General features: G+C 39.9%; 1 protein-coding gene across 4 annotated transcripts in view; it reads right to left on the bottom strand.

The window, feature by feature from the left end:
• Positions 1 to 14,935, bottom strand: part of apba2b (amyloid beta (A4) precursor protein-binding, family A, member 2b) — a 95,034-nt gene that overhangs the window by 3,191 nt on the left and 76,908 nt on the right. For all 4 annotated transcript variants that reach the window (XM_030045319.1, XM_030045321.1, XM_030045320.1 and 1 more), the window contains 7 exons: positions 14,441 to 14,476; positions 10,206 to 10,292; positions 7,416 to 7,601; positions 5,408 to 5,587; positions 3,344 to 3,556; positions 2,596 to 2,715; positions 718 to 858 (listed from right to left, as the gene is read on the bottom strand). In XM_030045319.1, the coding sequence (XP_029901179.1) occupies positions 718 to 858; positions 2,596 to 2,715; positions 3,344 to 3,556; positions 5,408 to 5,587; positions 7,416 to 7,601; positions 10,206 to 10,292; positions 14,441 to 14,476 (963 nt within the window). The remainder of the gene's footprint in view (positions 1 to 717; positions 859 to 2,595; positions 2,716 to 3,343; positions 3,557 to 5,407; positions 5,588 to 7,415; positions 7,602 to 10,205; positions 10,293 to 14,440; positions 14,477 to 14,935) is intronic.

Raw genomic sequence — 14,935 nt, 5'->3', positions numbered from 1 at the left:
AAATTTTCTTACCTACTCGGGGGTAGGAACTTTCAAATCACCCAGGACATTTGGGGGGGTGGGATGCAGCACAGTATTTCTGATTGGTCAAACACAGTGTGGCTGCTTCAACTTGTGTATGAAAGAAGGAAGTATTCTAGTATCAATTTATGACCAGTTTAGTAAGAGGGGAGGACAATTCTCTTTTTCTGATAACAATAAAACTAAAGAAAGGCTTTGCTGTCAGCTTTCCGACTTCCTGGCACTGTGAATGAGAAAGCCAGTCAATCAGAGAAAAAACAAGCAAACATTACTTTCTGATTGTTTTGTGGTGGTTACATTCTAAAGCACAAATAAATGACCATCAAACACTCAACAGATGATTTTGTGTGGAGAAAGACGCTCTTAGTTTCCTCCTCTGCATCTCTCCCAGGCACAAACACAGCCAGAGGACTCTGCTTTTCTCCAATAGGCGGGAAAAGCAGGGCTCTCTGCCAGAGAAAAACACTGTAAAAGTGGCAGTAATCTGTCAACAAGGGGGCTAAAATAGGTTAGGTGTTTCATATGTCAGTGGAGTAATTTGCCTAATTTGATGCAGGTCTTTAGACGCTGCTGGAAATGCAGACAGCAAGGGGCTGAAGGAACCTTTTAGTTCCTTGAAAAGTAACCCTTGGGAAACTGGTTTTTGTCCATCAAGGCAAGTATGTGGACAAATGTTTGTGTGTATGCATGTCTAACCTCGCCAACAGAGTTCGAAAGAGCCTGGACAATCTTCTCATGTGCTGTGGCCACCACACTCTGCCCGTTGATCTCTATGATTCTGTGGCCGACACGGACGCCACCTCGCTCTGCAATGCCTCCCCGCATCAGGCTGCATATCTGTGGGGTAACACAGACACACATACACACACACACACACACACACACACACACACACGAACAGCAAAGTCATCATATAGATAGCATGCCTCTCGAGGACAAAATAAAATGCTAAATGAATGCCTTTTGAAGAGTATCCTCTCCAAAATGGTGGTGGTATTTGAAAGTGCAAGAAGGAAACTGAGCCTGTGAAGCTGGAGGACATGTAGCAACAATAATGCTTACAATAAAAAGACAATGATAAAGTGGTGCCACATTAAACCCTTGCTAAAGATAATGGGATTCCATAGGAGGGCCTGTTCTGGGTGTATAAATATTGCCTGAGTCAAAAAGAGTAATTTATCACAACACTACAACCGACACAGTGTTTGTTTAGTGCAGAGAGGGTGAAAATCAAGCAATGAACACATATATCGAGGGTTGAAACCGAGATGTAAAACATAAATTTACAGCAACATTAACCCGTTTAATCCCAAATTTTTCCCTGCAAAATAAATGCATACATTTCACTCCTTAGACCTTCCTAACAAGTAATATGTATGATTTTTTTCATTTCATGTTGGTTATGTTGGTGAAAATCTAGGATTTATACTCGGCAACAATTGTTGCCAGTGGGAAACAGCATAGTCAGAATTTTCACAAATTCTTCAATTTGACCTATTTACCCACAGAGAAAATAAGAATAACACTAACATGTGTAATACATATATATTTGTATATTATAATTAGGCATGTTTACAAATGTGTTCAGAACTTTATCAGAACCATAAAGATTCAATGGCAATGCATACTGAAGTGAACTTTCAATGCCTTCAATGGCAACAATGGAATTACTGTATTTCAGTCTCATAAAACAGTTTAAAAAATGTAGAGCTAAGAGAATAATAAATAAATTCACATTGTGGCAGTATCTTATATTAACTTAACATTTACTGACCAGTAACATCATGGTCAAAAGATGAGTGAACAGTATTATTCATCAAAAAACCAAATCAGTGCTGGTACGTAGCCTAATTAGTGTACCACAAAAACAGTGCAAAAGGTGTAAGAACAGTGCATACTGCAGGATACTATTAGGAACTAAGCACAGCTCAATGGCTTACTTGTTACATTTCACTCTCCATGAAAAATCTTGAAGCACTCAATGTGGAGTGGTACATCACACTTCTCACATCCATACACAGTGCGGTTGTTGCACCGCCTATGTATTATGCTAGCGGCAACAAATGTTGCCGTGCTAACATTTATTCTTCTTGTGTTCAAAATATGCATGCAGGCATAAAGTTCTCATTATTTATCAGTAGTAGACCCTTTATAAAATATATGTACAAAATATTTCAGTTATATGTGTTAATTAAGGTATTTTATTTACTTCCTCTTGTAGAAGTCTGAGCCAGACATCTCACTCAGGAGGTGCAGGCGGGAAGTTAAGAGGCCTGGTCATGTGACCATTCACACTAGTTACATGTAATTGATACAATTTAGAGGAGACAAGATATTTTTTCATTTTAAAACTTGCATTAGGCACCTAAAGCTAAAACAAGACTCTTAGAGCTTCCAGAAGTTTAAAAAAATTATTGGCAACAATTGTTGCCGGTGGGAACGGGTTTGAGACATGACAGGATACTTTGGACAACATGCTGAAAACTGAGATGTCATGTTATTCAAGGACTCTCAACATAACCGACTTACTCGCTCAAGGTTGACAGAAAGAAATCTGTCAAACTAAAAACTTACAATGCCGTTCTGGACACTAAAGCCCAGCTGATATTTAAGATCTGGTCTCTTGATGAGGACGGTGGTGACAGGAGGGCAGCTGACAATGTTCAGTTTGACCTGGACCTGGTTCTTCAAGCCCTTTAACACAAGACACACACACACACACACACACAAACACACACACACACACACACACACACACACACACACACACACACACACACACACACAAACACAGGTGTAAGTAGTCAGAAAGTTCTCTCCTCTCTGCCTGTTTTTCACACTGGATGAAGAACAAACGGTAGGGTTTCATTTTAAAGAGCGATGATGAAAAATTTAAGCCAGTGGTTTTCTCATTTTCATCTGCTGGATCCCTTAGATGACTTTCATTAAGCCATGCACTTCCATCTGAGATGATTCTGCCTTAAGGAAATTTTTACTCACAAGCCTTCATAGTAAACTCGTATTCTAAAGACAACAGCCATCTGTAATCTGCCGGAAAAAACTGGGCATATAATTTTACGTATTCACAACAACAAAACGCTATCAAACGCTATTTAAATGCAGTATACTCAAAGTCTCTATACACAGTATTTCCAAAATACACATTTATCTTATGAAGTAAAATAGTGAAATGAATCTATTCCTCCTTTTGCTGAGGACCCCTAGAAGTCCCATCTTGAATAGCACAGATTTAGGCTGTGTTATGGCTTAAACTGCTTCTTTCAGACACTCAGTTTCAGTGTCAGTTTCAGTTCACTCGTACCTTGATGATTCCCTGACAGGTGGCGAGCGGCAGCCCCACTAGGCTGGTGTTGTTGATGGACATGATCTGATCTCCGATGCTGAGCTTGCCAGAGCGCGCTGCAGGTCCACCATTCATCATGTTGGCTAAGATGACTGTGGGCAGGATGGAGCCCCAGCCGGACTCCACTATCACAACACCCAGGATCTCACCTTTGCTCTTCTCCAGCTGCAGCTGTGGGCGGGTGGCAGGACAGTTTTACTGCTCAGTTTGACGATCTTGTCATGTACAGTAACCGGCCTGCCATAACAAGACTGATCTGCTGCTTTATTGATGAGCCACTGTTCCGCCTGCATCCCTTTTGCCCAGATGGGCCCAGATTTTGCCCAGATGGGCCCAGATGGGCAAAATGGATGATGATCTGTCTTGTTATGAATTAGTCACATGCCTCCAACATAGCAGTCATGTGTTTCTAGTGCTCATGCACTGTCTCTGTTCATACAGCAGAATGTGTTTAATGGTTTCATGATTCTCCAAAGGCCCTAGTCATGCTTTCAGGGCACAAAGCTGGTGAAATGCTAAAGCTAAAGGAAAAACAAGAGTGGTTACAGTATGTTTGAGTAGATTATACTGTACCATCTGCCTGATAATCTAATTAGTTAACAACTACTTTATGCTTGTGGTTTCTTCCTCCATTGGTCCTGCAGTAGAGGGCTGACACCTGCCACAACCACACATGCAAACCTTCAGTGTGCACTGAAGGTTTGCATGTGGAGAATGTGGAGAAATACAGTTTTTTTCAATCGCTTTACCTCCTCTGTCAACTCAGAAATGCTGGTATCAAAACAGTTAATCCATAGGTCTAATGAGAGGTGCTCTTCCCAAAATAACACATTTTGTTTGCAAAAGGCTCTTACCATGACAAAACATTTCAAACATGCAACAAAAACACATTTTGTCACCGCCCAATACAACTTGAAGTCAAGCGACATAATCCAGCCACTCACTCACTTCATACTCAACACCAAAATGCAACACACCTTTTTTAGTCTGAGCAGGTTCAACCTTACTTTTTTCCTGTGAGTATTGCAGTCATATTTTTGACAATTTACATAGTTACATATTGTAAAGCAAGCAGCAAAAGCCAATATTTCCGTCAAACAACTCAACTTATGCCCAAATGAGTAGATTCCTTCAATCAGCTCTACTGTACTGTAACACAGCTGACAGCAGAATACAAAATACAGCTGTCAGTTTGAACAAGGTTCTCCTGTGAGCTACACATTCAAATGTGAACTTACTGTAAAGAACTGCATCCAAACTCAGAAAGACTTTGAAGTGAAATTGTACTGTATTGATGGCAAAAACTGAAATACGGTAAGTCACATACAGTATTACACAGAAAAACTCAAAGGAGTTGAAAAAAAAAATACAGAATACAATTTATAGGCCCCTTTTCTGTAGGTGCATCCTGATTGATTGGTGAATGGTGATTTGTGGAAAGGGTAGTGATGCAGGTGCACTATTGATTTCACAGTGATGCAGCTCATTTTTATCAGCTGTAAGCAGATGTTTTGCTTTTGACTACCACAGTGAAGTCAATGGAGTCAGGGCCATGTAAATGACACATGTGAGAAGTGTTGTGCAAAAGAGTGTGAAAAATGTGTGAATCCAATGAAAACGTATGAACACATTTGCAAAAGAAAACTTCTGCTGTGGTTTGGAGGTGAAGATGACGACAAAGTGGATCCCAGTTTCATTATACTGGAAAAAACGAATGAAAAAAACTGTAATTCTACTGACTTGGAGACATATCTCCAAGTTGCATAGCATTCATGTGTGTATACTGGCAGAATCCATGAAGCCCTCACACAGTATGATCCCTCAATAATTTCTGTTTTGCCTTGTCCATTCTGCCTGGTCAAATAATATTGCCACCTCCTAAGAGTTATGTGAGTAAGAAAATGAAATACAACATGGAAAAGAAATATAGAAATACATCTTAAGAAGCTCTCCGTGATAATATGTGTAATGTATCTAAAGTAAATACAGTTACACATTAAAACACACTAGATGTCAACCAACCTCTTTGCAGTTTTCCGAGTTGGAGAAATGAATGAGGTCATCATTGTACATCTCCTGGGTGTTGATGATGTCACTGTACTCTTTCTGGCTCAGGTCCTCAGGGTTGATGCCATTGGCTCTCAGAAACTCCTGGTAAGCTACGCTGAACGCCTGGCCGATGGACTGAGCTATAAGCTGGGCCTAGAGACAGAAAACAAGGTCACACATCAGAACATATGTCTGTGATCTTGTGTCAAGGGTTAGATCTGCACAAGTGAGAAATAAAGATGTGTGTAAATAATAATACTGTAGGAGAAAGGATTCTGTGGCATCAAGCAACAGTTTCACTGGCTTACTTTTGCCAGGGATAAAGGACAATATAAACTGATTTGCACTGTCAAATGCTATTTGCTATCATTTTAGTTACAGGCAGCTGACACTCCTCCAGGAAAACAGAACAAGGAATAATACAACCAAGTGATGTGTTGTGAATTACTGATCGGGTCTATTTTAACACAGAAATTTGAAATTTGCAGAAACTTGTTTTTTGTAACAATTACCAGTAATGGCAGAGACAGTTTGTCATTGCAGACAATAGTGGTGGTAATGCTTCTGTCTGCTGTTATCACTGTGCCACTGAGGAGCAGGAAGCAGTGTGACTTACAAAAATGAGAAAGCAGAAAGGCTGGTTGCTGGCATTGTGACAAATATGTAATGGGCATAGACGTGAGAATCCCAGAATAGAAAAGAATAGAATAGAATAGAAAATGCACAGGAGTATTTTCTACTCAAATTCCATTGAAGTTGTCCATTCAGCTTCTATGGTTTTACTGTGGTGATGGACGGATGATATCGTATTCATATTTCAAATCCCAGGAACTGGAATTAAATACATATTTTTGCAAGCTATATATTTCCCATTTTATTTCTTATTTGAATTTTATACCAAAGAAGAGTGCTAGTCAGCGTTTTTGGTCATCAGAGGCAGTGATGAGCACTTTCTAAACAGAGTAGACTATATGTCGGTCAATGGGGCTAAATGTTATAAAATGATCACTGTATTTGAATCCATATGTTAACTAGTAACTGTCGCCCCCTGGAGGTCGGCTCACATATTCTTGTACGTGGGATATCTCCCTATTGATCATCTCTGTTTATACTCTCACATACACTGGGCCAAAGTTAGCGGGTAATACTTCATACAACCACTGTCCATAGTCGCTAAAATACCAGAAACAGAACTGAAATGCTTCCAGGTTGACATACGAGTATCTGAATGGCTCTACTGTAACACCGGTTGGGCTGTAAAACCTTGCTGCATAATTAGACAGCAAAGAGGAGAGTGGGAGAGACTCACACTGCCTGGCACAGACCCTAAATTGCTGGCAATTCCATCTAACACTTTTCGTGCAGCCAAGTTGTGCCGAAACTGGTTCAACAAGAAAAGCAGCAGCAGCTCTGTGTGAAAAATATATATATACTAAGCTAATTTACATATTTTGCCACAGTGAGCTGCATTCGCCCACCTACATCATACTTTTAGACTAAGTTCAAGGACCATCTTTGAAATACTTTCATTATTTCTCTGTACACACATTGGTATCATTTTACATGACCTGGCACTTTCAGGCTAAGTAGGAAGCTTAATTCAGAATAAACAAGTGAAATGATGCCCTGCAGGCCGGCAGAAGTGAAATACTAATATTAACAATAATTGGCAAGCTGAGATAACATCTGACAGTCAGCTAACACTGATAAGGTAATGACAGGTGTCACCTCTCTGTTGCTGTCTTGTTTCCAAACATTATCATTTGCACACATGTTTTGAGTTCAGAGTGATTCATCTTCCAAATGAGTCACCATCATTGTGCCAGAGGAACTTCAGAAACCTTTCATCCGTATAACCTCTCACCTGCTCCCAGCCAGGTGGACCCAGCAGTACATTACTTCTGTCATAAACACAGGATGAAATGACACAGGCGGGCCATAAACTTGCAAATCCACACACCACAAATCAAGAAGCACTTACGTCCTCAGACTCAAAGACATGGCAGATCATCTTGTACTGCTTCTTCGCCTCAGGGGCCCCTGGTGTGGTTTCGATACAGTCCTGGGAAGCGGTACGTGGCATCCGGCGTCGTGCCATCAGAACTACGATGTTCCCAATATCAGCAATGTAGGATATAGTACGTAGTGCATTGTCCATCATTGTTTCCTGTGTGCACACCAATCAAAATCACATTGCATGAACACATATGCAACAATAATTCTACTGACATCATTTTAAACTTAGTAAACTACAATTAGACCACCACAATGGTAGTGAAACCGTTATATACCATGAGCCAAAATAAACAAACAAACAAATAAATAAAGAAAATATATAATAAGGAAACAGATATGCAAAACATGCTGGTGAGAGAAATTACTACACCACATCAACCTATAAAATGAAGTTACAATACTAATACGACACCACATTTCAGCTTGGCATTACCATATCCTCATAGCTCAGTGAAATAACGTTTGCAGGGGTGTCTGGTGGACATCCTGCCCCAGGGAAATATTTTGGACTGTGTTAAATACATCAAACGGGTCCACTTTCAGAGACTACACTGTAAAATGTTCTCAGGAAAAGCGGAAAAATGAAATGACCAAGGTTAACTTCATGAGAAACGCTAAGCCCGCTCTCAGATATTCATCTGTGAATACAAAATTAGCTCAGTATTAGCTCAATTGCACTGACTGTAAGTGGTCATTATCCTGGTGAAGTCACTGGTGAGCTGCGATTCATCAGCAATGTACGTTTTTAGATCATAACTTGCATGCATGATAATGTTGTAACAGAGTGAGATGAAAAAACTGGCAGAACATATAGGCCTGTTTTTAACTGAATCTACAACTATAGTGTGATTATAACCAAATAACACTGATGCAAATTTTATCTGCATAACAAGTGCGTACAAAAATAATGAACTGGTGCACAGACAGCTACAAAGGGTTTTGATATCAGGGTGGCTGTTCTGATTCAAGAAAAAGTTTGCTGTTGCTGTAATGCTGTTTGCTCAGCCAGCCTAATAATTATCTGGTGTCACGGGTGTAGCTTCTGTGCGGTGTGTTTTTGAAGACCCTATCCTACCAGCAGCTCCATAAAAGGTTAGCTGAAAAGAAATTCATGAATATAACACAATGGGGCTTTATGTCAGTGTCACAATTGTATATAAATAAATAAACTCAGTTCAGAAAAGCAGACATGTTCATCAATGCGTGTACGTGCATATGTGGGTGTTAGTTGAATTCCAAGTTGAGTCTGTTTGTATCTAGATGGAAAACAAAGATGTTAATTCAAAAAGCTTGGCATTTTAGTTCTGTTCATTGTTCTTCTTGATATCTGTGTGTGTGTGTGTGTGTGTGTGTGAGAGAGTGTGTGCTCTTTTAAACACATGGCTATAAAGTAGATTAAACAAAATAAGATTTTGAAAGAATCAAAATTTGCGTTTCTGGGTTCTCTACATGGATTTACAATCTGATCTGTCAAAGACATGCAAGGGGCTTTTGAAATGATATACACCTTTAAGGAGTTTTATCTTTACCTGTGGGTTGTTGAGGGGGCTTGCATTTGATGTTTTACCGTAGTATCTTTAGTGTATTTTCTTTTCAGTTCCCTTCACTGTACTTTAAAGCTTTTAGAGTTGTTCTTACTGTATATCAGAGGGCCCATACAAGTGCTAGCATGCTTTTTAATTGCACAATAAAGGCTTGTCAAAACCCTGTCCAGAGTGTCAGCACCAGTGGCAAACAGATGGAAGAGGGAAGGAGAGAGGCACTGCATTGCAGCACGTTAGTTTCTGCCAGGCAGCTGCCCACACACACACACACACACACACACACTTGCTCTGACACTCTGCTGCTGCTCAGTCAGCCAGACAGCAGCTCAGATTCAAAGACTATAAATGAATCACCTAACCCGTATATTTTTAAGCGTTACTGTGTGCACAAAGCTCTTTTCATGATCCCAAGATTTCCAAGACTCCCCAAAGCATTTGTGGCTCTAAAACAGTCTGCACCTCTGTGACAACTTTTACCAACCCCCTTACACAGCTGGTGGCCATAAAGCAAAAGCCACAGAGGCAATTTATTTTTTGTTACAAGAGCGGAGAAAAGGTTTGCCCAAAAAAAGAAAGAAAAAGAAAACCTGAATATGAGAAAATCTATATCGTAAGCATGATGTCTTGTTCTCATCCTATTATCAGTCTTTTGAGTCCCTGTGTGTGTCAGCATGCTTATACACTTAATTCACAGGACAAATATTATACAGCTATGGTGACAAGCTGATAAATGAGTAACTGATTGCAGGTTGGCTAACTGTTGGTATATTCAAACAAATTTTGAATGGATAAATAAATAAGATAATACTCTCACACTGAATGCAAGACGTTTGGCTCTGTACTGTAACTCTGCTCTCAAACAGCTTACCAACTCCACACGCTCCAAGTCACGCTCCATGGACAGATGTTCATGAAGCTTGTTGGCTTTACAAAATCTATTCTTATCCTCGCTCAAAGGGAACGCCGATAAAGAGATCAGATTAAACAAATAAACACTCCAATCTGTGATGGGGTATCAGGAGAGGACGTGGGCGAAGAAAGGTCTATGGTTAAGTTATTGTTCCACTCCAAATCCACAACCCTTTAGAGTCAGATATTGGTGGTGAAGCATGGCATTAAGGGCTTGACTCCTGTAGGTAATGTAAGACATTTTGGATAAACGTGTCCCCCAAACAGAGCATGTTATGTTTTGTGCGCTCACTAGCACTCACCTGTGAGTCTGCATTGAGAACTTTGATCCTCTGGGTGGAGATGAACAGGTCCACCTCAGTGAGGGTTTGAGCATCTCCATCTGCGCTCTGCAGGAACCCAAACAAAGTAAGAACAGAGCAGGTCAGTCAGATCTACCCCTTCTGGTAGGCAATAACTCACAGCTGTCTGAATGAGGCTTTTATTTTATGTGAGTGAGGTATATTTTAGAGAATCCAAGATGAAAACATCCATGTTGGCGACAGTGCATGCATGCATGGCTTGAGGTTGAGTTAGGTGAATGTCGGGAGGTTGTATGGACAGGGGGGTTAAGCCTAAAGGTGAGCCGAAAAAGGCAGAAACGGGGAGCAGGACAGTTGTTTGGCAGCGGCGCTGGTTCACATCAATTGGCCGGGCATGGGGAGAGTGAGCTGGCGCTGCAACAAGAAACAGCTTAGCACTAAACCCTCACCAGCTGGCTGCTGTGCAAGTCAATGCCACGCAGCCTCAGCTCAGCACAAGCCTGCACACATTTCTCTCTAATCGCTGCGTGCTGCACACTAATGAAATTATGTTTGATTTTGCTTAATTAAAAAATGCCTGCTGCATTTAAAATGAGGCGGCAGTACTAAAAATATTATTAAAGCACATAAGCATAGCTGTAATGAAATATTTAATGTAATGAATTGTGAACCGTTTATTTTAGGATGTGGTTAATAACATTCATTAGCACTTCCATCTTTACTCCTATGAAGCATGTGACAATGTGAGGAATAACGAAACATTAAGATTTTTTCCATTCTGCACCGTTTTGGTCTTCATGTTATCTTCACTAGGGGTTTCCACTGGTGTTACACAGAGGCTTCAGAATAAGAAAATCCGCCAATGCTTATACAGAATACAAGCGGCCAATAATGGGATGAAAATTATCAAAAGAAAAATCCAGCCTGAATTATTTTAGTCTGAGATATCATCATGTTCAGTGCTTTCCAAGTAGGTTTGAACATTGAAATATTATTGTAATTGCAAAATAGCTGAACGCGATATCCAAATTATAGGAGATGCAATTTTTCCTAGACATAAAATGCGTGACAAAACCCCATTGTAAATTAAGTACTGTGGTGCTACAGAGATGCCTTGCCTGACAACCTGTATTCTCCAGATGTAAAAAAAAAAAAAAAAAAAAAAAGGAAATTACATGTTGAGAAAATTACCACTCCCACTGAAATTGTGAATGATATTGCATTACCTGTCAAAATAACCACAATATGATTTCTTATTTTCCCTACAACATCGTTCAGCACTGATGCTCAGGAGTTATTTTGTGATGATTGCATGTTGTGTAGCAGCACTGCATTCTGGTTTACTGAGATTGCTGCGTGTGGAGAGACAGGTACCTCTGCCTCTCAGCATGATTTATCTTAGCATGATTGGTTACCATCAAGGCACAATAGTGAGTTTAGAGAGAAACATTTATGCATTTATATTTATTTCATTTATGCTAAATTCTATGCCATCTATGCTGGAAATATTTCATGTCATCTGCATGTGGCATGATTAAAAAAAACACACCAATAGGCTTTTTTTTTTTTTTTTTTTTTTTTTTTTTTAATGATGTGGTACTGTTTTATGGTGTGTTTCCTTCAAGCTCTCCTTAACTACCCATAATCAAACTCAAAATGCATACAGGCAGAACTGAGTTAGTTTACAGATGATCCCTCTCGACTCCCCAGTCTCACTGGAGTGTAAAAAAGTGAGATATGAAAAGATAATAAAATTATATTAGGAAAGAATTATATTATTTTGTATTATATACTAAATGAAAACCTTCTAAATACATAATTAAAGCTATAAGTACAGTATAAACAGTATAAAGTATTGAAAATACAGTAGGATTCAAAAAGTCAGAAAACATCATTCATCAAAAACATTTACCAAACAAGATATTTCTCAAAAAATATTACTTTTCATTAGTATTTGTCAAATTAAGTTTTAACATTCAGTCAGAAGTCTTCTGTATTTGGTTTGCCTGCTGTTTGTCATGGCTTCTGCAGGCTTTGGTAGAATTTGGGGATCAGCACTGTTCTGTTCTGTTCTCTTTTAGAGCGAACCAGAGTGTCTCATGATGTTACAGAACGTTTCACCGTCTCCCTCCTCCAGTGTTTCCTGAAACACTCAGTGGGGTTGAGGTCTGGTGAGGGGAAATAGATAGATAGATAGATAGATAGATAGATAGATAGATAGATAGATAGATAGATAGATAGATAGATAGATATTGATCCCAAACTGGGAAATTCCCAAAGCCACACAAGTCAGCACTTCTTACTTTTTCTTTGACTTCAAGCATGCCTGGCAGTTTTGAAGCATGTTTAGGGTCACTATCCTGCTGGAAAATGAATCCTCTTCCACACAACTTGAAGATACAAGGGACGGCATGTTTCTGCAGAATAGTGTGGCTATTCTCCTGGTCAATGTGTAGCTGAGCTTGTTTCCTAGATATTTATGCATATTTCAGTAAATTCAGATTTTAAATAATGTATTCTCAAATAAGAATATCATTTGTTTTAGTTAGATAGCAAACAGTCTTCTCTAGTAGTCTAAGACTTTTTGACCCCACTGTTTTCACTGTTTTAAAGAGCAGTGTCTGACACAAGTTTTGTGTTAGGTGGAGTGATATGCTGACATTCTCACTGTCTCTTTGGGCCTGAGGTGACAGACTGTGATATTCAGGTAATGCTTTGTGCTGTTTGTCAGCAAAATATAAACTGAACCAAGCGTCTTTCCATTTCCCAGGTTACCCAGGTATGTGCGTATTGTGATGAAATTTTGTAGCTAATGACTGTCTTTGACACCAAGCCTCTGATTCATCAGTTTCCATGGTCAAACTTACCTGTCTTAAATATCAGCCCACATAAAAATGGAGCATTAATGAGTTATTGGTACATTCTCTTGAAAAAGACTGTTCCAAGTCGAGAAAAATCCTGCATTTAGGAAAGAACAAAATAGTAGGACACTTTTCCAGGTCACTTACATCCTTATGTGATATGGCTCTTTTTTTGTATGTGTTTATTTTGGGACATTACCTTTGCACACTTTGTACAGTGTTCTCACACCCATAAAAGTACAACATGTTGTAGGGGTTTCATTAAGCACTTAAACAGTGATATTGTGTACTTAGAGGTATGTTCCGTAAGTTCTCAGTGGTCAGTAATAATTATACAGTCCAGAGATCCACCCACTGGGTGCTGATGACTAATCTTTTCCTGTCACCTTATGGCCACTGCGGTTGCACAGAAATTCGTGTCAGTGACACACATTCAGGCAGCCAGTAGAAAGTGGCTGAAATCTGATCTTTTCCATCAAACGTGACACAGATCTATTTTTTCTATAACAGTGTGACAAGCAAAAACATAAAAAACACAATGAATCTGACATTTTCAATTGTGATTTTGTATGTGCTCCTAAATCAGATACAGATCTGATTCCTGCTGATGTGACGGCTGTGTGAATGGTCAGATCAGAATTCATGTGTTTTTTTCTCACTGAGCATGCTCACATCTCTGCCAGAGCATGATTATTCATTGATTATCAGCAGTGGTGGACAAAACAAAACATGGAGAATACAATGACAGGGAGGTTGCAAATTTAATAGATATATGAGAAGATGCTCTAATCAAAGCCCTTATTTGCCTTGTTGCCCTAAGCCTGAATAGCTGACAGACAGCCACCACACCACTGTTACCACAAAGAAAGCCTGCACTGCTCTTTTTTACATTGTGAAGACGGACTCTCGTGCAAATTACATTTTCTGTTGTTCAGCAGTGTGCTTGTTGTAAATGTGGGGTCATGGTCCAGATCGGTTCACACTAATCTCATTTCCGGGTCATTTACAAAAAAAGAATGTGAAAAGTCAAGGCAAAAAAGATCAGATTTGAGAAAAAAAAAACACAGTTTGGGTCACTTTCAACTGCTGTCAGAACGCAGCCTTTGATCGTGAAGAGTGTGGACATGTGGAGCTCAGTCTTCAAACACCTTAAAATACTGTATCTGTCAATCAACAAAAACTGACATTTCCACATTTCCAGCAACATTTGTTAAACTGACATTTGTCCGTGACTAGTGTGCAAGACGAGGACTTGACAGGACACACAAAAAAACACACACACACACACACACACACACACGAAATGAGAAAGGAAAGGTGAAAGTGAAGTGCGGGTGGCAACAGGTTTTTGTTTTGGATCTGATTTTTACACACCGCCTTTTTCTTGATTTTGGCAGCCTTCTGAACCCTCTGGGATGCAGGTGGGCAGGCAGGCAGGCAGGCAGGCGTTGGGACGGGACAGGGTCAGCAGGTACAGGAGCACCAAAAACAGGAGGCAGAGGAGGAGGAAATAAGGAAGGTAAGGAAAAGAAAGTAAGACAGTAAAACCCCAAACCAAACAGCAGGTGTGCTATCGTGAGGGAGAGAGAGAGAGAGAGAGAGAGAGAGAGAGAGAGAGAGAGAGAGAGAGAGAGAGAAAGAGAGAGGGAGGGGGCAGGGAGAGAGAGAGAGGAGCAGGTGTGTGTGCAGAGATAGCGATGCACAGCCGTGTTGGTTGTCAGATACAATCAAAACAGCAATTACAGAGGGTAATAATTGCTCTTTTTCCTTTAAACACAACAAATCAAAAGGCGTGCAAAGATGAACTGACATCCTTCCTGCATTCCTGACATTTAAATAAGGTTGTATTAGGAGCAGTGGAGGCTGCTT

The sequence above is a fragment of the Myripristis murdjan genome, chromosome 3 (assembly GCF_902150065.1).
Source record: "Myripristis murdjan chromosome 3, fMyrMur1.1, whole genome shotgun sequence".
Lineage (NCBI taxonomy): Eukaryota > Metazoa > Chordata > Actinopteri > Holocentriformes > Holocentridae > Myripristis > Myripristis murdjan.
The sequence above is the reverse complement of the archived record's forward strand: the minus strand, read 5'-3'. Positions and strand labels throughout refer to the sequence as shown.